Source organism: Nannospalax galili, unplaced genomic scaffold (assembly GCF_000622305.1).
Source record: "Nannospalax galili isolate Female #2095 unplaced genomic scaffold, S.galili_v1.0 scaffold123, whole genome shotgun sequence".
NCBI classification, from domain to species: domain Eukaryota; kingdom Metazoa; phylum Chordata; class Mammalia; order Rodentia; family Spalacidae; genus Nannospalax; species Nannospalax galili.
This window is the reverse complement of record NW_008350332.1, coordinates 486,035-508,661: the sequence shown is the minus strand read 5'-3', so window position 1 is coordinate 508,661 and position 22,627 is coordinate 486,035. Positions and strand designations below refer to the sequence as shown.

The window sequence follows — 22,627 nt, the reverse complement described above, 5'->3', positions numbered from 1 at the left end:
TTTTGGTCTCTTTGATACAGGGTCTTCCAGTAGCCCCAGCTGGCCTGAACTCACTAGGTAGACCAGGCTTGCTTCGGACTCACAGAGATCTGCCTGCCTCTGCCTCCCGAGTGCTGGGATTAAAGGCATGCACCACCATGCCAGGCTCAGGGTCTCTCACTTTAAAAGTATCCCTTTATGCTGGGCATGGTAGGCAAGCTCCTGTAATCCCAGCACTCAGGAGCCTGCAGCAGGAGCAGGACTTCTAGGTTAGCCTAGGCAACACAGCAAGAGCCAGGCTGTCTCAAAAGCAGGAAGCAAAAAGTACCTCTTTGCATTTGCTTGTTGCTTTTGTTCACATAAAATGGTAAAGAAAGACCACATTATTTTGATTTTGAGGTAGGGTTGTAATTATTGGAAATAATAATGGGGTGCTATCTTCTAAGGAACACACTCTGTCACCCTTATACCTGGTACGATGGGACTAGAGTCCTGCTGTCCAAAGTTCATATATCCTATGTCCTCAGTAATTCAAGTTCTGCATTATACTTCTGAGTGTGGTGATCATTTTCATCTATCTCTTTGGCCTTTGAGTCCACAGTTACAGGGAGAAGAAACCCAGTAACCATGTTCACAGGAAGCATAAATGAGCACACGCAATACGCATGAGAGCACCTTGTCCTCCTGGCTCGGATCAATATTGCATTAGCTTGTGAGGCTGAGGTCTCCCTCTTGTTCAGGAAAATTCAATACCTCTTTGTATTATTGTCGCCAGAGCCTCACACTCTTATATCTTGAGGGCTCCTAAGGAGACTTTCAGGGAGCTGTCCGGGGGCAATGTTCTAAAAGACAGAAGGCAGATTTACCCAGCATGCCTTCAACATTATAAACCAGTGAGTCATGGAGACTCTCTAAATTATGAGTCTACTTTAGACAAGTTCTCCTCTGTTTCCTCTTTCAAAAAGACTCCCCCTGCCACCCTTCCCAAAAGAATTGGGTGATAGAGAAGGGGGGACTGCCGCCGGCCTTTCCACAGGCACCCACAGCTTCCCTCCCCAGCGTCTATCCTCAGGAAGGTCAGTGGCTGTGGTGATGAGGGAACGACCTCAAGGATTAGGGCTGTAAAAGTTTGCCCACAAACTAAAGAAAAAGATTATAAAAGCACACTGATGGAATTTCAATGAAGGGAGCCATGAGGGGGCAATGAATGGACACTAAGCCTCCCATTTACAACTGCAGACCCAAATGGGATTCCTACCAAGGCAAGGAAGAACCAAGTTCTTGGCTCTGGGCAAGATGTTTTCATGCATACGTTATGGGCAACCTGGAGCTCTGCAGGGAAGAAAAGAGGCGTTGAATTAGTGGCGGGGCCACACATCTAGAATGAAGAAAGCCTGGCAAAGAGCTAGCAGTCGGAGAAGAAAGTGAGGCCAAGATTAAGCTGAAAAGAAGTGAAAACAGTAAGAGTTCCACCTTCTGAGGTGCCTTCCTCTGCCAACTGGGAAGCAAATGTAGCAGAATTCTCTTTCCAGCATTCAAAGTGGGATGCTCTTTACAGAATCTATTCGTCTCCCTCCTGGACGTCCTTGTGTTTTCCTCGTGATAAACCACTGCACTCACCAAGTCGTCCATTTCTAGTATGAGGGGTGACAACAGAGAGAACAGTCTTTAAATTCGGTCAGAGTGATTACTTTGAACATGTCAAGTGATCAGAGATTCAGAGTAATGCTTTGTGGGTTGAGGGGGTAGCGCGATGTAGCGCTGACACACTAGCACACGCAAAGCCCTGAGTAAACCTCTGCACTGCATAAACCAGGTATGGTGATGCATGCCTGTAATTCTAGTGGAGTAGAAGGATCAGAGGTTCAAGGTCATGGTCAACTACATAGTAAGTTGAGGCCAGCCTGGGATACCTTGTCTCAAAGACAAGAACAAAAACAAAGTAATCTATTATACAAAACTCAAATTCATGAACCACATCCATTAGCTTGCTTGGTTTAAAAAGATTAATCAAAATGAAAACTTGTCAGCCAAAGATCTCACACTCTTGAAAGTGAGGTGCTGGGCTGGAGAGATGGCTCAGCGGTTAAGAACACTGACTCTTCCTGCAGAAGACCTGGGTTTGAATCCCAGCACCCACATGGCAGCTAACAACTGTCCGTAACTCCAGTTCCAGGGGGTCTGACAGTCTCTTCTGTCCTCTGCAGGCATTGCACAACGTGGGTGCACTTACCTACATGCAGGCAATACATGCCTACACATAAAATAAAAATAATGAATAAAATATTTATTTTTAAAAGTGAAGTGCTCAGGTTGACTGCACACTAAGAAGTTAGTAGCCTTTGGACGTCAGGAAGATCAGCTCTCACGGCATTCACTTTTGCAGTGATGCTCGGATCATCTTATCTTCACAACTGTCTTGTACATCGAGTTGCCTGCATAGACTTGGAGATCTGCATCCCCATTGAAGCACTGTCCCTCCATCCAGGGAAACTGCCATGTGCTAGGCTGCTTACACTGAGAACTAGTTATTAGCTGAAGTGCACAGAACCATGATTTCTGGGAAAGGAAGACAGTCCACACCAGATTTTCCTTCAAAGTCCAAGCCATCTGGTATGTGTTACCATATGTGCAATAAAAATACTAGAGAGAAAGTTAATTTTTGTCTTGCTGATCTGGACAGATAAATGGAGAGGTTCCCCAAGTGCCAGGGGCTTCTACACTATGAAGTGACTCATTGCCAAGGTTTGTTTGAAGCATTTCAGGAAAGGCACAGTCACAGGATTTTAACACTAATTAGTGTTCTGGACCATTCATGGCCTAGGGCAGGCATGCAAGTAGCTGCTGTGGGTCATTTCTTGAAAGATGCTGTGGCTCAGTCCCTGCTCCTGGGTTTGGAAGAGTGAAAACCAGGCAGAAGTCAGAAAAACATATTTTTTATTCATTTTGGTTGTAACATTGGCATCATGTATAAATCACTGGTGTCTGTAGTCTCTAAATCTCAAATAATCAAGTAATCCATTAGTCATTAGGCACAGCCCTGAGAAGAGTTTGTCCAAGCCCTTTGTCTTAGCAGGAGATGTGGGTCATTTAGAATTCAGGTCTGCATAACAGAATGAGGAAGGAAATCAGGATTATGTGGCCCTGGGTGCTTCTTGAGATGTAAGTGTTCCCCCAAGCTCTCGTCCGGGGAAGAAGTGAGACCTCAGAGATCTGGCCTGATTGGAGTCTTTCCATGCTGAGCTTTGGAAGCAACTTTGCCTGAAGATGAATCCCAATGTGCCACCTGATGGCCTGAACTGCATGCTTGTGTGTGTGTGTGTGTGTGTGTGTGTGTGTGTGTGTGTGTGTGTTTTCATGTATGCATGTGCGTGTGTGAGCACATTGGTGTGGAGGCCAGAGGACAACCTCAGGTGTCATTCTCAAGAATCACGCACCTTGTTTGTTTGTTTTTGTTTTACTGTGTGTGCTGGATAACTTTAGTGTCAACTTGACACACCTGGGTTGAGGGAGCCTCAATCGGGAAATTTCCTCTATCGGACTGGCCTGTGGCCATGTCTGAGGGGCATCTTCTTGATGAGTGATGTGGGAGGGCCCAGCCTACTGTGGGTGGTGCCACCCCGGGCAGGTGGGCCTGTGTTGCATAAGAAAGCAGGCTGAGCAGGGGCCAAGAGAGCAAGCCTGTAAGCAGCGTTCCTCCATGGCCTGTGCTCCAGCTCCTGCCTCCAGATTCCTGCCCTGCGTTCTTACCTTGGGCTCCATGATGAACTGTGACCCGGGAGATGTAAGACAAATAAACCCTTTCCTCCCCGAGTTGGTATTGGTCAGAGTGTTTTGTCACAGCAATGAAGAACAAACTAAGACACTGTGTATATGTGTATGTGGTATGCATGTATAACATGTGTTCACATGTATGTGGATCCACATGTATGTACAGGTACATGTGGAGGCCAGAGGCTGACACTGGGTGTCTTCCTGTGTCCCCTCCCACTGAATGCAGAACACACCGATTTGGCTTGTAGGTAACTTGTCCCAGGGACCCCTTGTCCCATCTCTGGAGCTCTGGGATTACAGGTAGGCTACCAAGCCACACCCTCCCTAATTTTCCTGCAGTGCTAGGGATCCGAAGTCCAGTCCTCAAGCACTTTGTACACTGGAGCCAACAGGAGCCTGTTCCATCCCAGAGAACAACCCGACTTGCTGGGGAATGTATTTGTGCCTGTGACTGCTCCTCTGAGCACTCCTCCAAATCGTCTCCACAGATTCATCCAGTATGTTCACTAATCACCAGTTAGCTAGAGAAGACTCATGGCAGGCTACAATGAAGAGTTTTAGTGAGCTGCTGAGACTCGTGCTTGTAAACAGTTATTTTTGCCTCTGTTGTAGAAGAAAAGACAATCTGATGTCTGTTTTGTCTTTTCAGTTGGCCCTCACATTGGGCGTTACTGTGGACAGAAAACACCAGGTCGGATCCGGTCCTCATCAGGCATTCTGTCCATGGTCTTTTACACCGACAGCGCAGTAGCAAAAGAAGGCTTCTCAGCTAACTACAGTGTCTTACAGAGCAGTGTCTCTGAAGGTCAGTATTTATTCATCTCACAAAGCCCTGTAGTAAACACGGTCCATTATTCCTCCTGCACCTGAGGTCACATGAAGAAACATTCTGTGAGCCAGGGCACCAAGTGTTTTGTTTTTCTCTTTAAATGTTTTATAGTTGTTGTTATTATTGTTGATTTTTGTGTGCATCACTTGGAAAAACTGTGTGGTGTGCTTTCTCTATAAAATTGAGTGTGAGCTTCTGCAGTTAGAGGAGGAACAGTGAGGGCTGACCTGGAGGTTTTTCTAGCACTTCAAGGGCACAGGTGTCGGGAACCGCAAAGGGCAGCTTCCTCCTGAACCAGCCCAAGGTGGCTGGTCCACAGAGCAGTTACACACAGGGGCAGAATGTAGGCAGTTGGTTGTGGGAGACCCTGGGGGACACATTATAGTTTTCTTTCTTATCTAAATAAAAGAAGATTTGTGTGTAAAAGCAGAATATTTTGATTTTTTTACATTTCACTTAGTACGTATGGAGGTCAGAGAAAAAATTGTGCATTTCAGTTCTCTCCACCAGAAGCAGTCTGCTCCCTCCCCCTGCCCTGCCCTTTATTTTTTATATAGAATTTATCTCATGTGTACTAGGCTGGCCTCAAACCCTGCTGTACCTGTAACTCCTGAGCCTTGAACCTCTACCTCCCAAGTGCTAGGATTATAATGTGTATGCACCACCATGCCTGGCTTATGTGGTTCTGGGGATGGAACCCAGGGTTTGGTGCATGTAAGTACTGTCTATACCTACTGAACTACAGACCCAGTCTGTAAAAGAACATTTTAATTTTTGTTTTCGTATCTTTTCAATGAAAAGAGTAATGTAGTTTTATATCCTATTAAAATACTCTGAGCAGGAAAGATAGCCCAGTGGTGGAATAAACTTGCCTAGTGTGTATGAGGCCCTGGAACCAAGTCCCAGTACTGCAAACCCCTCCCACTCAAAAGAGGAAAGACTTCACTAAAGCTCATGTGGCTAAGAGTTCTTTTGAAGGCCAGAGGGAAAAGTCAAGAAATGAGTGGTTTTCCTGGCTCTGCCCACCTGCACAGAGGCTAGGAGAGGGCTCTGTGTGGAGCCCAGTGTGAGGCTCGCCTGGTCTGTAATGCTCTCCCAGAGATGTTAATGTCTTCTCTACTCTACGGCATCTCACTGGAAAGCAAAAAGGCCAATGAAATTCAAAAAAATCTCTTTGTACTTAATTTATTTGAGTAGTTAGCATAGAACTTTTGATGTCATAAAACCTTGTCAGTATAGAAATGTCAGAAAAATGTGAAATTTTGATTGACTGAGTATATTAGTAGCTTTCCATTACTGAAAAATTATCAATTTAAGAAAAAAATGTTTCTTTTTTCTTTCTTTTTCTTTCTTCTATTTTTTTTCTTTTTTCAAAAGAGCATCTCATATATCCCAAGCTGGCCTCCAACTCACCACATAGCTGAGGATGACCCTTACTTTTTAATCCTCCTGCCTCTGCCTCTAGAGTGCTGGGATTACAGGTGTGCACCACCATGCCCAGTTTATGAGGTGCTAGGGATGGAACCCATGACCTCATGCTCACTAGGCAAGCACTCCACCAACTGAGCCATAGTCTCCGCCTCAAATAGCATTTTTGTCATCCTTAGCCTACATGGGAAAGTTACTAACTGCTCATAGTATTGCATAATAAATTATTAATTGTACATAGTATAATTTTTAAGCATTCCTGTAATGCATCTTTTGCCAGACTTTGTCAATGACTCTGTGTGTGTGTGTGTGTGTGTGTGTGAGTGTAGCGTGCATGCAAGTGTGCGTGCGTGTGTGTGTGTGTGTGTGTGTACATGTGTGTGGAGGCCAGAGGTTGACATCAAACCACATGTCTTCCTCAGTCACTCTCTACCTTGTTTTTTGAGACAAGGTCTCTCACTGACCCTGAAGCTTATGGATTGGTTAGACTGGTTCGCCAGCAAACACTCCAGGAATCTGCCTGTCTCAGCCTCCAGCTCTGGCATCACCAACAGGCCAGCCCGCCTGCCTTTTACATGGGTGCTGAGGATCCAAGCTCAGTTCCTTGTACTTGCACAACAAGTACTTTACCCACCATCTCCCGCTTCCATGAGAGAACACTTTAGTTTGTCAGATTCAAATGAAAAATGCATCTTCAGTCTTTCATGTTTTCCCTGCAGATTTCAAGTGTATGGAGCCTCTGGGTATGGAGTCGGGAGAGATCGATTCTGACCAGATCACCGCATCTTCACAGTATAGCACCAACTGGTCGGCAGAGCGGTCCCGTCTGAACTACCCTGAAAATGGGTGGACTCCTGGGGAGGACTCCTACAGGGAGTGGATCCAGGTAGGTTGCTCGAGGCTAGGCACTGCTGAGCTGGTACTGAGAGAGATTTGGGGCATCTAGAAAAGCCATTGAATAGAATCAGTGCCATGCCAAACCCCATGTGTGGGAAGGGGAATGAGTCTGAACATGATCTGTTCAGTGCAGAATGAACACCATATGGGAATAGCAGGGCAGAGCTGATCAGATGACCCCCAGAAAACTCTTTTCTTCTCAAGTCTGGGGTACTGCTCTTTCTAGATTTTGACTAGAAACCTCACTTTCATACAACTGGATCTGCTTTTTTTCAACAACTATATATTTACTTCCTATCATGACATAATTCTATTTCATTGATGAAATATAGGAATCCTTTCTGCAGGATGCACTTGAGAGCTTTGTTTACAAATATTGAGTCTTCTGTTTGTTTAGGATTGGAGAAGGGAAGGGAGAATTGACATGAATTTTGCATGATCTGTGAGCTCATACCCAAGAAGGAAGCTAAGTGGGGCGTCTGTTAATGTATATTCATGGACCAGTATGAAACATATGCACATGTCTTCATTAGTTGTGTTGCTGCTGTTCTGCTTACTAGGCTCTGGGACCCCCTTTTTGCTATAACTACATACATTCACTGGACCTCATCCCCCAGCCCTTCTAGAAACCATCCTTAGTACCATTCTGAGCATCTGTCCTTGCCCAACTTTGAGGTCTGGGTGTTTCCACCCGTAGTCATTACTTGTCTTGTTGCTGCAACAAAGTATCTGACAAAAGCAACTTAAGGGAGAAAGGGTTTATTTTGACCTCCCGACCCATCCATCATGGCCATGGTGACAGGAGCTAAGGCAGTTGGTCACATTGTATCTGCAATCAGGAAGCAGAGAAAGATGAAGGCTGGTGCTCAACTTGCTTTCTCCTTTTTATTGTGTCTTGGAGTTCAGCCCATGGGATGGGACTGCTCACATTCAGGGTGGGTCTTCCCATCTCAATTAACCTAACCTACAAAATTCCTCATAGACATGCCCAGAGATTTGTTTCCTTGGTGATTCTAAATCCCATCAATTCGACCAACAAGATTAACCATCATACCACCCCCAAGGCCCTGTGCTTTTGTTCATGGGGTCTGCACTGTTGTTTAATGAAGCATCCGGCATGTGGGTATTCTGGTTATACACCAATGGACCTGAGAGGAGGCAGAGCCTGTCTTCCATTCATTGCCAGATATAGAACAATGACTAATTCCCAGAGAGAGTCTCTAGGCAAGAAGAAAGCCGAGATGATTTATTCTCTCCCACATCCATTGCTGTTTCAGTCATTTGAGCACAAATACGGGATTCTGTTTTACTTTGGAAAGGTCAATATTAGTTTAACATACACTTAAAGTGAAAGAGCCCATTACGGGAGACTGAACCCATGCTAACCTCTAAATGATAACACTGAGTCATGTGGAGAGGGTGGGAAAAGACGAGGCCTCACTCGAGATTGCTGAAGCCCGCTGTAGATGAAGCCAGAGGTGAAATGAATTTGCTCATGGTAGCTTGTCTTTCCTCGTCTCCAAACCCACAAGCAGCTCAGTGTGATTGACAGACGCAGCTCTGGGGGAAGCTTGCGTTTTTGCAGTGCTAAGCATGTCTGCATGGTAATGCACTCCTATTCTGAGCAACGTGGACCTCACTCAATAATGGGGCCCCAGCGGTCCTGCAGAAGTTTGGAAACTGCTGAGGTAGCAATTCTTCTGCATGAGCCATTTCTGCCTCCCCAGAAACATGAAGACTAAAGGGGCTCTCACAAAGTGTTTGTCAATGGACAGAATCTTACATCATTCTTGGGGTAGGTACACTTCGATGCCTGCAGAAGAATGTCATCAAGCCCTTTCTTTCATGGGATAGCTTGGGAATGCAGCAACCACGTTCCCCCAAAACAAGCTTTCTTTCTATTCAGACTATTCCATCACTGGACTGGCTTGGGGGGTCATACCTTCAGACAGCAAGCTGAGGGAGAGGCCAACATCTGAAATGTCCCTATGCAAACAGTCCCCATCGCATCTCCAAAGCCTGCTCACCTGACAACACTCAAGTCCAAGGAGCAGCAGGGAGTAAAACCCCGTGTGGAAAGAAGGGAGAAAAATATTTGGTGAACACGCTAAGGAGAACTGTACCTTTCATACATGACTTCCCATTTTTTGAGTGCCTTTGAGGTGTCTGGTTACTTCACATTTTTTCAAAGCTTTTTTTTTTCTTTTTTGAGACAGGGTCTCATGTAGCCCAGGCTGGCCTTGAACTCACTACATGTAGCTGAGGATGACCTTGAACTTCGGATCTTCCTGCCTTCTCCCAAGTGCTGGGATTACAGTCATATATCAAGATACGTGGTTTTCTGCAGTGCTGGAGATGAAACCCAGGGTTGCACTGTACACGCTAGCAAACACTACCAATTGAGCAACACCCCCAGCCCAACACAACACTTTTTAAAAATTTATTTATAATTTTGTTTTATGTATATGAGTGTATTGCTTGCATGTATGATAAGTGCTCCCACGTCATGCAATGCCTATGGAGGTCAGAAGAGGGTGTCAGATCTCCTGGAATTGAAGTTAGGGCAGTTGTTAGCCGCCATGTGGGTGCTAGGAATCAAACCCAGCTCCTCTGCAGGAGCAGTCAGTGCTCTTAACCACTGAGCCATCTCTCAAGCCCCTACATGACACTTTTTAAAATCTAATCCTTACTTCAATCCTGAGAAGTAGCTAAAATATCTCCATTCCTCAAAAATAGAGCCACTGAGATTCAGAGAAATCAGTATGTGTTCAAGGCTGCAGGTGGGACCTTGGTCTGGGAAGAAGGTGTGTTGGGCTCCCAGGTCTGCCCTGCTTCTTACCTTTTACCAAGTGTGGTGACTTTGTGGCTCATTCTGCCTCACACATACAGGTCTCTCTCAGGAATACTTCCCCTTCTCCCTAGCTGAGGAGGCTCATGCTGACAGGAGCCTAATGCAGGGACCTTGCTCCTCAGTGATTCTGAGAGGTGATTATCATGAAAGCTTAGCTTCTGGTTCACCTTGAGGTAAAATGACCCTTTTCCCTTGGCACTCAGAGCTCATTCACACACTTGTGTCTATGTTTGTGGTGAGAGCAGTTATCACCCACCCATCACCTAATTATAAATAATTTCCTGTGCTTCCAGCTTTGTTGAAGCTCTTTGGAAGTGGCTGGTTGGTTGTTTTCATTGGATAGATGTTTTATAAATTAACCAACAAGTACAGCGTGATTTAGACGGAGGGCCAAGGCGTGCACCACTAATCACGGCAGCGTAGCACACGCAGCGCCACACACGTACACTTCTATTTTTATGTACATGATTATGCAGATGACATTTGTCTTGTTTTTCAGCTTTACCCCATTTTGCATGAAATGTGCCCCCACAAAGCATGTTGCTGTAGCAACAATCAGGACAAATATTTGCATGTGTTAAATTAATAAAGCAACTTTGGGGAAAATGGCTTTCCTTAAAGACAGGAACAGCCTTCAGTTCCCATTGTTTTCTCTAGGAAATTACCGAGTGACATTGAGAAAAAAAAAAAAAAAAACAATACAGCATTAGCCATGGATCTGAATGTCTACACTGGTACTTCCTGCCAGGAAGCTTCAGAACAAGGCAAGGAGCGGCTTAGTGAGAAGGACCCCCAAGGCTGGAAGGTTCGCCACAGCCTCATCCTGCTCACAAGGCCACTTCATGCAAAACTCTTCTCAGTGATTGTAGTTAATCACACTGTGAAGTTTGCATGTTCTTCCCAAATTATTCTATCCTGTATTCTGTCTTCTAGCTCATTATTAACTTAATTTTTCTTTTTTCCTTTTGTTTCTAATTGAACAATCAAAGACTTAGTGTGCCCATGATGTAATAAAAATTCTTACCTTAGTACTCATGGGTAGAGCCCAGGACTTGGACCCATGGAAGCTAAGCTACTTTTGCTGTGAAATGATGATGTGACTTCACTGCACCAAAGCATCATCAGGCTATGGCACTACGCATCTCAGAGAAACACTGGCTTGGTTCTTTCTTTTCTTCTCAACAAAGTGCATAATGTGTTGTATTTGTTCGTGTGACATGGTCTTATAATCCTAAATGTAGCCGTTCACACACAAAGCAGAATTTAATTTGTTAATTATTCCAATGTTTTATTAATGATGGTGTTCACCACACTGTAAACAGATGTATCCTTCCAGCTTTAATTAAAGCTCTTGGGAGCATTTTCCTCAAAACAACTGTGACTTCCCTGATTAAAATGCCAGGAGACAAAAGAAAAAGAAAAAAGAAAAGAAAAACCAAGAGACACAAGGTTGGGTGAGATATAAACTCTGTTGATCAAGAGAAATAAAATGGCACCAGGGTCTAATCGATTCCCACCCCTCCTGGTAATATAAGAAATAGAATTATTTGACAAATCAACTCAGGCCAAAACTCCACTCTTCTCCAAACTTGAAGGCATTGTCTTTTGTGGAAAACTTTGTACTAGATTATTTATGGCTCTGCTTACTCTAGAGGCACAGAAGGCAGCCAGCTTCTCAGTCGCATCCTGTTTGTTTGTAAATCAGCCCTGGTGCGAACAGTTCATATAGGAAGACCGCTGGAAAAAGTCCGTAGGTGCACGAAGAATTGGCCAGCGCCCCGCTACAAAGTCCCTTCTCTCTCCACATCGTTTAATATAAGATGCTCGTGCTGAGGGCTGAGGAGGAAAGTTTTAGAACAGAAGAGCTAATGTTCAAGAAAGCATGTTTCCCGTTTCCTCTTGTCCAAAGTGGAATTCTCATTGATCCATGATTTCTCCCAACAGGAACCTTAGAAGCAGACAGGTAATAACAGAAGGCCAGAGTGTGGTAGGGTTAAAGTGGCCTGAGTCAAAAATACCCCACCATACATACATAGAGAGAGAGAATGCACATAGTCACTCTCTGCTGCACCTTGTCAAAAAAGTGTCATCCTTATATGCACAACATGCAAAATTAGACAAATCTGAGACTCCTGGGAAACTTACAGCTTTTGATCATTGTAAGGACTTGGGGTATGAGCACTTGCCTAGCACAGGTGAGTCCTGCATTCAACCCTTAGCACCACAAATAAATAAATAGAATGATGAGGTCTTTCCTACCCTAATACAAACTCCACTTTTATAACGGCACTTTCCTCTACACAACAACTTTTCATACACACCCCTTTTAGGGTAGGAGGTAAGATTCTCCCCCATCATCACAGAGACAGTGAAGACCCCAACATGTTGAAACGATTCACTCAAGTCTCAGCTTAAGAAAGATGAAATTTGTTGGACGTTTCAGTTTCACAGGAGGATGTGGGTTTCGTCCTTGATGCCAAGGAAGCAGTTCAGCTCAGAATGAGAGGCTCTGACCTCTTGGCTCTGGCCTTTGGCGATTCTGTTTGGGTTCTCACTCCCACCCTTGTGAATTACGATGGACAGATACTCTCAGGCCAGCCATTCAGAGAAAGGTAATGTCTAGCAAGGTCTTCAGACTTCATAGGTCCCAAAGAAGAGTCTCATTCACACAGGGTGGGCACCGTTAGCCCTGGTCTTTCCCTCAGTTAGAAGGTGGTCTTCCCTGATCCAGAGCTGTGGGTTGTGATCAGTATGGCCCTATCATGGCTAAAAACTTGAATAATCAGTTATAGCTTGCTGAGTTTGGAACCCGAATATAACTTAAAGCATGAGACTACGACTTGTCTGACAGCTCAGTCGGTAAAGTGCTAGCAGACAACAGCAATCCCACTGCTGAGGAAGAGGAGACAGGGGATCCTTGATGCTTACTGGCTGGCTAGACTAGCCTGATTGGCAAACTATAGGCAAATGAAAAAACTTATCTTGAAAAACAAGGTAGAAAACATCTGAGCGAATATAACTTAAAGCATGAGACTACGACTTGTCTGACAGCTCAGTCGGTAAAGTGCTAGCAGACAACAGCAATCCCACTGCTGAGGAAGAGGAGACAGGGGATCCTTGATGCTTACTGGCTGGCTAGACTAGCCTGATTGGCAAACTATAGGCAAATGAAAAAACTTATCTTGAAAAACAAGGTAGAAAACATCTGAGGGATGAGTATGGATGACTCTCAGAATTGATACCTGGTCTTTATATATATGCTCATACTGTTCGCATGCACGCATGCATGCACGCGCACAAGGCGTGTGATTCCTGTCTTCAAAAGCAAAGACAGGACAGGTAGACCTCTTTTTAAGGGTCAAGTGAAATAAAATAACTCATGACTCTTTGGCAATGTCTCCTCTGACAGTCATTATTATTATAGATTTGAACCATCTAGACTAGTAGAAAAAGTGACTGCTTATTTATAAGTCCTTTACTTGAAGCCCCTGCTTTTAATCTTTAGGGTCTCCCCCAATAGAAAGTTAGGAACTGAACTGATATATCTTGAAGCTACTGACTACTGTTTACATTAACAAATTTCAGACAGTATTTTCTTTCTTCTTGTACTCTCTGGACATATCTTTCCTTTCCTGGTGTTGAGTGTGAAACGGTTCCTCCTATGAAATCATTTTTTATTTTTTGCAAAAATTGCCAGCATCTCGCAGGTTTACAATCTGCAGTGCTTTCCTCAAAATCACTTCCATCTGCTAAATTGGCGAATCCAGAATGCATATACAGCCAGGTTATTCTGACTGTAAACACTCTGTGTTTATAAACCAGGCACTCTAGGGGGTACATTAACTCATTCAGATCATTAGCAAATTGCTGAAATTACAATAAAATGATACTTTATAAATCTGTAACTAGAGAACTGAAAAAATAGCTCACTGGGTTCCCCAAACGTGGAATGATGCCTGTAAAATACAGTTAGCAAATTTAGGGGAAATACAGGTGTTTGTTTCAACTTGCATTCCCAGGTGTGCATGTGTGTATGTATGTGTATTACAACCGATGTTAGCACTGTAAATGTCCATCTGGACGGCATATAATTTGCTTTGAAAATTTTCCACAGGTGAGCTTTAGCAAGCCACCTCACCCTGAATCTGCACTGACTTCTACTTCCCACATAGACTAAATGTTTCATATTCACTCCTTAGCTCACTCACCACAGGTCTGGTACCTGTGCAGGGTCCCCCAGTACCCAGGAAGTCAGTGTCCTCTGAGCCATAGTTCCTGAAGTTGGCTCTGGGACCTTGGCCTTTCACATTACAGGTCATTTGAAGGGCATAAATATGGAAGGATTAAATTCAGAGTTCCAAGGCTTAAACCTTAAAGGAGGATTGGGGAAAACAGAGGTGCCTATGACATCATTATTTCAATATTTTAACCAGTTGCTTTGTTATGTAAAAATTATCAAGATGATTGTAATAATTTTGGTCAAGTCAACAACTTAATTCAGTTTTAGAAATCAGACAAACAATTTTACTAATGAGTATTTGGTGTCAACAATGAGCATCTATAACTTTTGAAAGCAACATTGAAAGAAATGCAACTGTTTATATAGAGTTACATTTACATGATCTTCATGGCAGGACACCACTTTGCTTACAGCTTTGGTTTTTTAGTATGGTATGCCAGTGTCTTTCATAGTTACACCCTGAAGACAATTGTTTTTCCTCCCTAGGATATTTCAGCTCTAAGCATAGGACTGAAAATGGGTGCAAGCATCATTTTCTTTTAATTTGCAGAGCCTCAGAGATTCAGAGGTTTGCAAGACCAAGTGGAAATCAGTTAACAGAACCCAGACTAGCATCTTGACACCCTGTTCCCATTCAGTTATTAAATAAGATATGAAGAGGGGCACATCCTGTATAAATGTGATGTCCTGAACACCAGTATCACCTTCAGCTAGTCCCCACTTAGTTGCTGTTTGATAGACAGTGTTTGCCACAAAAGTTACAACATCAACACACGACTGGACACGGGGCAATGTGTAGAGAAGTTTCTTGGTGTGGAGAGGGCTCATGCTGTGAGTGGTAATTCTGGGCTGTAGGGATTACCCTGTCCCTTGTATAGTGGTGAGCAGCACCCTTAGCTACACCTAAGAGAAACCTACATCTGCCGACATAGTAGTTCCAACTACTAGAAGATACTTGTATAGATATTTACTTTTTGTTCGCTATTGGAGGAAAAACCACCCCCAACTGAAATCCACTAGACAAAGAGGCTCAAGTCAGTTTTTTTTTTAAAGATTTTTGTTTCTTTTTGTATTTTATGTGTATGACTGTTCTGCTTGCACATATGTAAGTATGCCACATGTGTGCCTGGTACCATGGAAGCCAGAGGAGGACATCAGAGCGCCTGAAATTGGAGTTAAGAATGGGTGCTACCATGTGGGTGCTGGGAACCCAATTCAGGTCCTCCAAGCCCCTTTTTTTTTTTCTTTTTTAGACATACTCTCAGTGTGTAGCCCCAGTTGGCCTGGAACTCCCTATGTAGACTAGGCTGGCCTTGATCTCACAGAGATCCACCTGCCTCTCCCTCTCAAGTGCTAAGAATCAAGACATGAGTCACCATGCCCTCAGGTCAGTTTTCAAATCATCAGATGGGTCACTCTTCTGAATGAAAAGCTACTTATTGCTTGGCTTTTTGTTCTTTCTCAGCCATTTGTAGCTACTATCTGAACAGAAGCAAAGGTTCCTTTGTTTCCAAAAATACAAATCTGTTTGTTTACCTTCTACAGGAAAATCACATCACGAACCTCCCTGCTTGTTTATCTTAAGTTTCTCTATTTTTAGCTTTTAAAAGTGAACTGTTTTTAGCTAAATAAATACAGATGTTATTTTAGACCACAGCACAATCACACTCAAAATGTACAGAGATAAGGATGATACACAGGAAAGGAAATACAAGAATTAAATTGCAAGAATCAGGCAAATAAGACTGAAATTAGCATGGATATTTAAAATATTTATTTGTTATTTTTATTTTATGTATATGAGTGTTTTGCCTGCATGTAAGTGCACTTGTGCCATGCAAGGCCCACAGAAGCCAGAAGAGGGCATCAGATCCCCTGGAACTGGAGTTACAGACAGTAGTTAGCTGCCCCATGAGTGCTAGAAACCAAACCCCAGTCCTCTGCAAGAGCAATCAGTGCTCTTAACCACTGAGCCATTTCTCCAGCCCCATATTTTAGATTTTTTGAAATATGTCAATCAGAAGTTTATTGTTATCTTTTAACTTCAAACATACTCAAGTGTAGGGAACGGAGGTTACAAAGCCTGTCTATCATTTATCAATTTATCTTTTCATGAAAAAGTAACATTACGTTTCCATCTTTGTAACCTAAATGACAGCCCATCAAGAGCTCCCCTTTACCAGCCAGTGCCATATCTGTGGACCAGTGAGAAGGAAGGCTAATGGCTTCACATCTGTTTTGGGTGAAAAGGCTGTTCCTGTCTGCGGTACTGAAAATTTAAAGAACTTCTGTTATTATACAATTGGGACTCCTCTGGGAGTAAAACGTTAATGAAATCCATAACATGCACAGATTTTATGATAGCAGTTTTAGGAAATTCCTTTGGTGGGGTTTGTTGATTTCTGTCCCGGTGGTAATAATTGTACCTTTTACAGAGTGTGTTAATGTACACATGTAGGAGCACTGGCTACATTTATGCAGTGTGTAATGTAGCACACCCAGTCTTGAGCTTTAAATAACTTTTGTACTGTAGTTTGAAAACCTATGAGGGAAAATAGTGTTCTTCAGAACTGAGGGAACCTATAGTTTAAAACTTTTAGTATATCCACTGACGCCTTCTCCGATGATGAGAGAGCGGTGTGCACACTGGCATCCAAGCTCAGGTGTGGATGGAGATGTGGGGCCTCAGAGTCCTCATTTAATATACCCCTCCAAAAATCTGCATTAACATAGTAATTTCTTTTGTAAAAAAGTTTTAATTTTAATTTTATGTCTACGCATATACTGCCTGCGTATGTGTACGTGCATCTGTGTCGTGCAGTGCCCGCAGAGGTCATCATACATGCACTTGAGCAAGTGACTTGTACATATTTTCCCTTCGCTCTCTTTGCCTCAAGGGGTTAAAGATACATTACAGCCTTCTAATTGCCTTCTTCAATGAGAACCGAAGCCTGATTCTAGCAAAGTTTTGTTTTTCTTACAATTCTAATGCTTTAAACTTCTAACTACATTTTATGGATTTAGCAAAAGGAATAAATAAGTTCTTTCATTCTTTTAGCAAGCCTGAGAGGGCTATCGAAACTGTTCTTCAGGGAGTGGGTGATTGGATAAGACAGCTTCTCGGGGCCTTTCAAGCATTTAAGATTCCATGATTCTATTAAAAATAAATGTACTCGATCAGCTAGTGCCCTGAGCTTACCTAAGGTGAAAACATAAATCTATGGCGCAGAGCTGGAACTCGTTTTAAATACAATTGGTAATCATGTAAGGCAGCACGTAGCTAATTTGTTTCATTAAGAATTTTTTTTCTTAAGATTAAATAATTGTTCAGGTGGGCTCCACTGTGAAGCCTATTGAGGAGTTCATGTTGAAGCTTTGCTTTGGGGGCTGTTTTCCTTTGTTCTTTCAGGGACATGCAGCCCAGGGGGTGACAAGATGAAGCCCAGATGTTTGTCTTTCAGGTCTCTCCAGTCTTGTCTGTGAGGCTGGGGCTCACCCACCACTGCAGCCTGCTCACACCTTAAAGTTTTATCCATGCACAGTCTTTGTTTCTCGTTTAAAAAGACAATGGTCAGCTGGGCACGGTGGATCAGGCCTTTAATCTCAGAACTCGGGAGGCAGGGGCAGGTGGATCTCTGTGAGATGGAGGACAGCCTAGTCTACATAGCAAATTCTAGGTCAGCTGGGACTACAGGGAGACCCTGATTCAACAAAGAAAGAAGACAAAGATCTCTCTGGGTACTGAGCATCTGTAAGACATAAGACTACTCAGAAAAGAAAGGGGGAAAGCTGCACCAGGCACCGGCTTCCTGAAGAGAGAGCTGCAGTTGTCTTCAGTGTTTGGACTTGAAGTGTTTACTTAGCACTAAAGCTGGTAAATCCCACCTCAGACTGGAGAAAGACCAGACCCAGCTAGGCACATACGAGCAAGCAGTGAGACAGAACCTTCAGTTTGGAGATCTGGGGATGAAATGCTAAATTTCTAGTGGGAAATATTCGTGATAATAAACAGAATTTGGGAAACATAAGAAATATTAAATCATGATGAATACTTTTGATATTTCAGGAAGCACACAGAGCTTATGAGAAAAAGAAAAATAGCTCTTTAATAATGTTTCTAATTTAACAAAATAAATATGTACATAGCAAGTGACATTTTACTGGCTATTTAAACATTTCAAAAAATACAAACTAATGAAAAATCAATAAATGAAACTCATCACTTTGTATGCCATATTAGTTACTTTTCTTATTCTTGTGACAAATACCTAATATAAGCAATTTATGGGAAGAAGGTTTTATTCTGGCTGACAGTTTGAAAGTGTAGTCCATCATGATGGTGAAGGCCCTGCGGCAGGAGCATGAGACAGCTGGTCACATGGTGTCCATAGTGAGGAAGTGGAGAGATGAATGCTTATACTCAGCTTATAGCCCAGAACCCCTGTCCATGGGTGGTGCTAGTCACAGTCAGGGTGTGTCTTCCTGCCTCAATCTACCTCATCTAGAAACTCACAGACACAAGATATTTGTTTTCTAGGTGATTCTATATCCTATCAAGTTGAAAATACTGACCATCATATATGCTAACTTTAATATTTTAATGGGGCTGGAGAGATGGCTCAGAGGTTAAGAGCACTGGCTGCTCTTGCAGAGGACCTGGGTTCAGTTCCCAAACTCACATGGCAGCTAACTGTTGGTAACTGCAGTTCCAGGGGATCTGATGCCCTTTTCTGGCCTCCATGAGAATTGCATGACATGGGTGCACTTACATACATGCAAACAAAATGTTCATACACATAAAAATAAATCAAAAAGCTTTAATGTACTTTTAAAAATCTAGACTAGTCATTGTTAGTCTCAATCAGCAACATTTCATAGTATGCATATTATATCATTCTATAGGTTTAACATGTTTCCAAATATTGCATGCATTTATAAGGGTGCCATTCTACATGTGGAAGGCACTATACCACAATGAAATAGTTCATTTATTTAATAGTTATCTACCATATTAAAAATATGTATGCCCACACACATGCAAAATATGTATACACACATGACCACACCACACATGGGCCTCTGTGTCTGGCAGGGAGTGTGAATCACTGAGAAATGGAGTTCCGCTCCTCAACTTCCACCATGCGATAACTCTACCCCCTTAGTGGCAATACTGCTGCTTCTAGAAGAATGTGCGTGAACATCTGGTATCTACTCCTCTTCCTGTAAAATGTCTAGATTTAGAATATTTATGTTTCTCACATAAGATTCATCTCAATTAAGGTCGTTTTTATCAAATGTAATTCAGACAGATTAAGAATCATCGTTCCATTTCTTTTTAATTCCTGGCATTTTAATTAAAACCATGTGACGTGATGTGCTATAATCCCTTAACTTTGCATCTCAGAGTATAAGGAACAGGTAATTGGATTCTCCTTGCTCAGAAAACCCGCAAGATCCTATGGGAAGAGGGAAGGCCTTTGCAGCATTTCCCAGCATGGGCCTTAGCTCTGCATTCTCTGCCAAGAAGTGCCTTCCCCAACACTCTCCAAGTGTGTACCTGCATACAACAAACTGTTCACCTGCACTAGACAGGTGACCGCTTATTGCCAACATACAGCTGAAATACATGTGTCCAATCACATGTGTATGTGTGTGTTTGAAATGGGTCACTGGAGGACCAGGGAGATAACCTCAAGGAGGACCTGAATTTGATCTGCAGCACCCACATAAAAAGCCAGGCATGATAGTGTACACCTATAATCCCAGCACTGGAAAAGAGAAGACAGGAAAATCCCTGGGGTTTACTAGCCAGCTGACCTAGTGAAATCTATGAGCTCCAGGTTCAGGGAGAGACTGGGTCTCAAAAAGTAAGTGAAGAAGAGATTGAGGAAGACATCTGATGTTGATCTCTGACCTTCATACACATATGAACATGTGTTCAAATGCATGTATACACACGTATACACACACACACACACACACACACACACACACACACACTCCAGTGGAGCCGTAAATGCCAGCCACTGCTTCTGGTATGTTAGAAACACCCAGCAAAGCTAGGAGAGGAGCAAACAGCACAAGGTGCCCATGTGACACTTGTGCTGTGTCCTTGTGGTTTGAAAGGTGTCAGCTAGTCATATTTTTCCTATTGTGTGACCTGGGCTAAAATTAAAATGCATGCAATTAGAAAACTGGATTTTTCCCAGAACATGGAAACAGTTTTCATTGTGCAAGCCGGTTTCATTTGAATGGTGAAGGAGGCCTGTGCGCCTCAGAGGGTCACATGACACCATCTTTTTCCCTTTCTTCTAGGTGGAGCAGACAGTCAGCTCCCTGGAACATGCTTCCTTCATAGTTTTCATTTAGTACTCCATCCAAAGAGGTTCCAGTGTATTCTTTTTCTCTGGCCCCAGACTGAGTTTTGTTTAGCTCATCCATTGTGAGAGCTAATAATAAGTGATTCTCTCAGTAATTCTTTGGAAATTCTTTGTAAATGTACTTTTGAAGGCCTTAAACACCCTCTCCCCTGTATAAACAATTCTCAGGAAGAGAGTTAGTCTATTAGGGAATGGTAAGCTTTCTAACATGGAAACAAAGTTGGCCAAATGTTAAATCCCAAGCCTTAATGATCTGTCCTCAAAGTGACTGGGCTGAGTGTGGTAACCCATGCCTGTAAGGCTAGGGCTCTAGAAGCAGAGGCCTCAAGGATAAGAATAGCCAGGGTTTTGTAGCCAAATCCTGCCTCAAGCAGACAAACACACAAGCAAACAACAACAAGCCAGAATGATCATCCTCCTCTAGGAACTGCACAGAATCTTTGACAGCTGGTACCCAGCTGCCTATTCCTCGTCTTTCTAGCCTCTGGGCTGCATTCATTATAACTTCAGGCTCAGTGATCCTGTCAGCTCCTGGCAGGATGTTTTATGCCAAGTGGAGGAATTTTGTCGGACACCTGCATTCACAGCCTCCTCATCAACACGTGAAACTCTCATTACTAGGAAAGACCCACCTAGCTCACTGAGAAATACATGGGAAACCCATGTGAAAGCGTGCTGTCAAAGTTTATAGGCCAAGTGACTGATGGAGGCCATTGCTCCCATCAGCAGGCCTTTAGTTTCCTGAAATTCCCCATTGTGTTTATTTTTTAAACCTAGTTTTTAGATGAAGGAGGAATTAAAGACAGTGACTGACCGAGGACTAGTCAATAGCTCATCTGTGCAGAGACACACAGACGCAGAGTACTAATGCCTACTTATCTCTGGGCATTCAGGAATCACCGCAATGCAGCAGACAGAATCATGTGAGCAGAATAGAACAGCCACTTTGTGTTCAGGAAGTGTGTATGGGTACATGTATCTACAGATACATGTGCATGCATGTAGGGGCCAGAGGACAACTTCAGGTGTCATTCCTCAGGACATATGCACTTTGTTTTTGAGAAAGGATCTTTCACTGACCTAGAAGTCACCAAAGAGGCTAGCCAATGAGCCCCAGGATCCTTCCGTCAGCCCCTCGCCAGTGCTGAGCTACTAAGTGTATGCACCAGCTTTTGCATGTGGGCTATGGAGGTCAAACTCAGATCCTTATTATTATATAGCCAGCACTTTACTGAATGAACTATTTCCTCAGTCCCAGAACAACTTTTTAAAACAGAAAGATACTTTCCCTGTATGTGCTATTTAATATTTTCTTGATCCATTTGGTTTGAAATCATTTTAAGGTGCCAAGAGACTAGGAAAGTGTGTGTGTGTCCCTCAATGCACTTTGGAAAGGTATGATCCTGCTTAGCTCTGCTTCTGCCTGCCATCTGCATGCCTTTCCTAGCCCCACAGTACCTTATAACGATCACATGCAAAGTCGGTGAAGCCTTCTGACCCGCAGTGGTACAGAGCTTTTGATGTTACTTTTGTAAAAATACAAGAAAGGTATAAGGGAGTCCCAAGCCCTAGATAAACAACTCACACATAAATACTCCGGGGTGGCAAGCTTGCCACTGCATCTGACAATAAGGTAGAGCAGGTCGAGACTGTGCTGGATACAGTGGAAGAATTATTTAATTCCTGCTGTCCTTTAGAGGGACTTCCAAGAGAAGAAACACTGAGTTCATGAGAGGCCATTTGAGAAATCAGTAATAAGGGCCACTCTATACAGGGTGGACCTGGCCAGTGAAACTCAATGGGACTCTTTTCAAAAGGACTGAAACTTTATGACAAGTTATAGTATTTGCAGTGAGAAATATCAGGATAAGGGCAATTGCATTGCTTGTTTAAGAGTTCAGTTAGTGGCCCAGACACTTTCATGCTGACTTTAATAGCGGGCAATTGGCTTTTGTTTGGAAGAAAGGAATTTTAGACTTGCCAGCCACACTGGACTTAAAACAACATTGAATTTAAACTCAACAAACACTTATGGAGCATCTGCTAAAGATTAAGGATATATAGGAATCGTGCATTAAAACTGCAGAAGGCTGTCACTCCTTCGAAGGACTTATAATCTAGGTACTACAGGGAAAACTCTGTGTGTGTATGTACGCAAACACACACATACACACATACACACGCACCAACTACACAAGTAACTAAGGGAAATATCACCATGTTCTAATGGCCAATGTGTATGGATGTAC

The 22,627-nt window shown here is 43.2% G+C and overlaps 1 protein-coding gene across 4 annotated transcripts in view; it reads left to right on the top strand.

Moving 5' to 3' along the window:
- Window positions 1–22,627, top strand: part of Nrp1 (neuropilin 1) — a 156,425-nt gene that overhangs the window by 73,051 nt on the left and 60,747 nt on the right. For all 4 annotated transcript variants that reach the window (XM_008847589.2, XM_029570666.1, XM_008847588.2 and 1 more), the window contains exons 5-6: window positions 4,403–4,558; window positions 6,730–6,896. In XM_008847589.2, coding sequence (XP_008845811.1) covers window positions 4,403–4,558; window positions 6,730–6,896 — 323 coding nt within the window. The remainder of the gene's footprint in view (window positions 1–4,402; window positions 4,559–6,729; window positions 6,897–22,627) is intronic.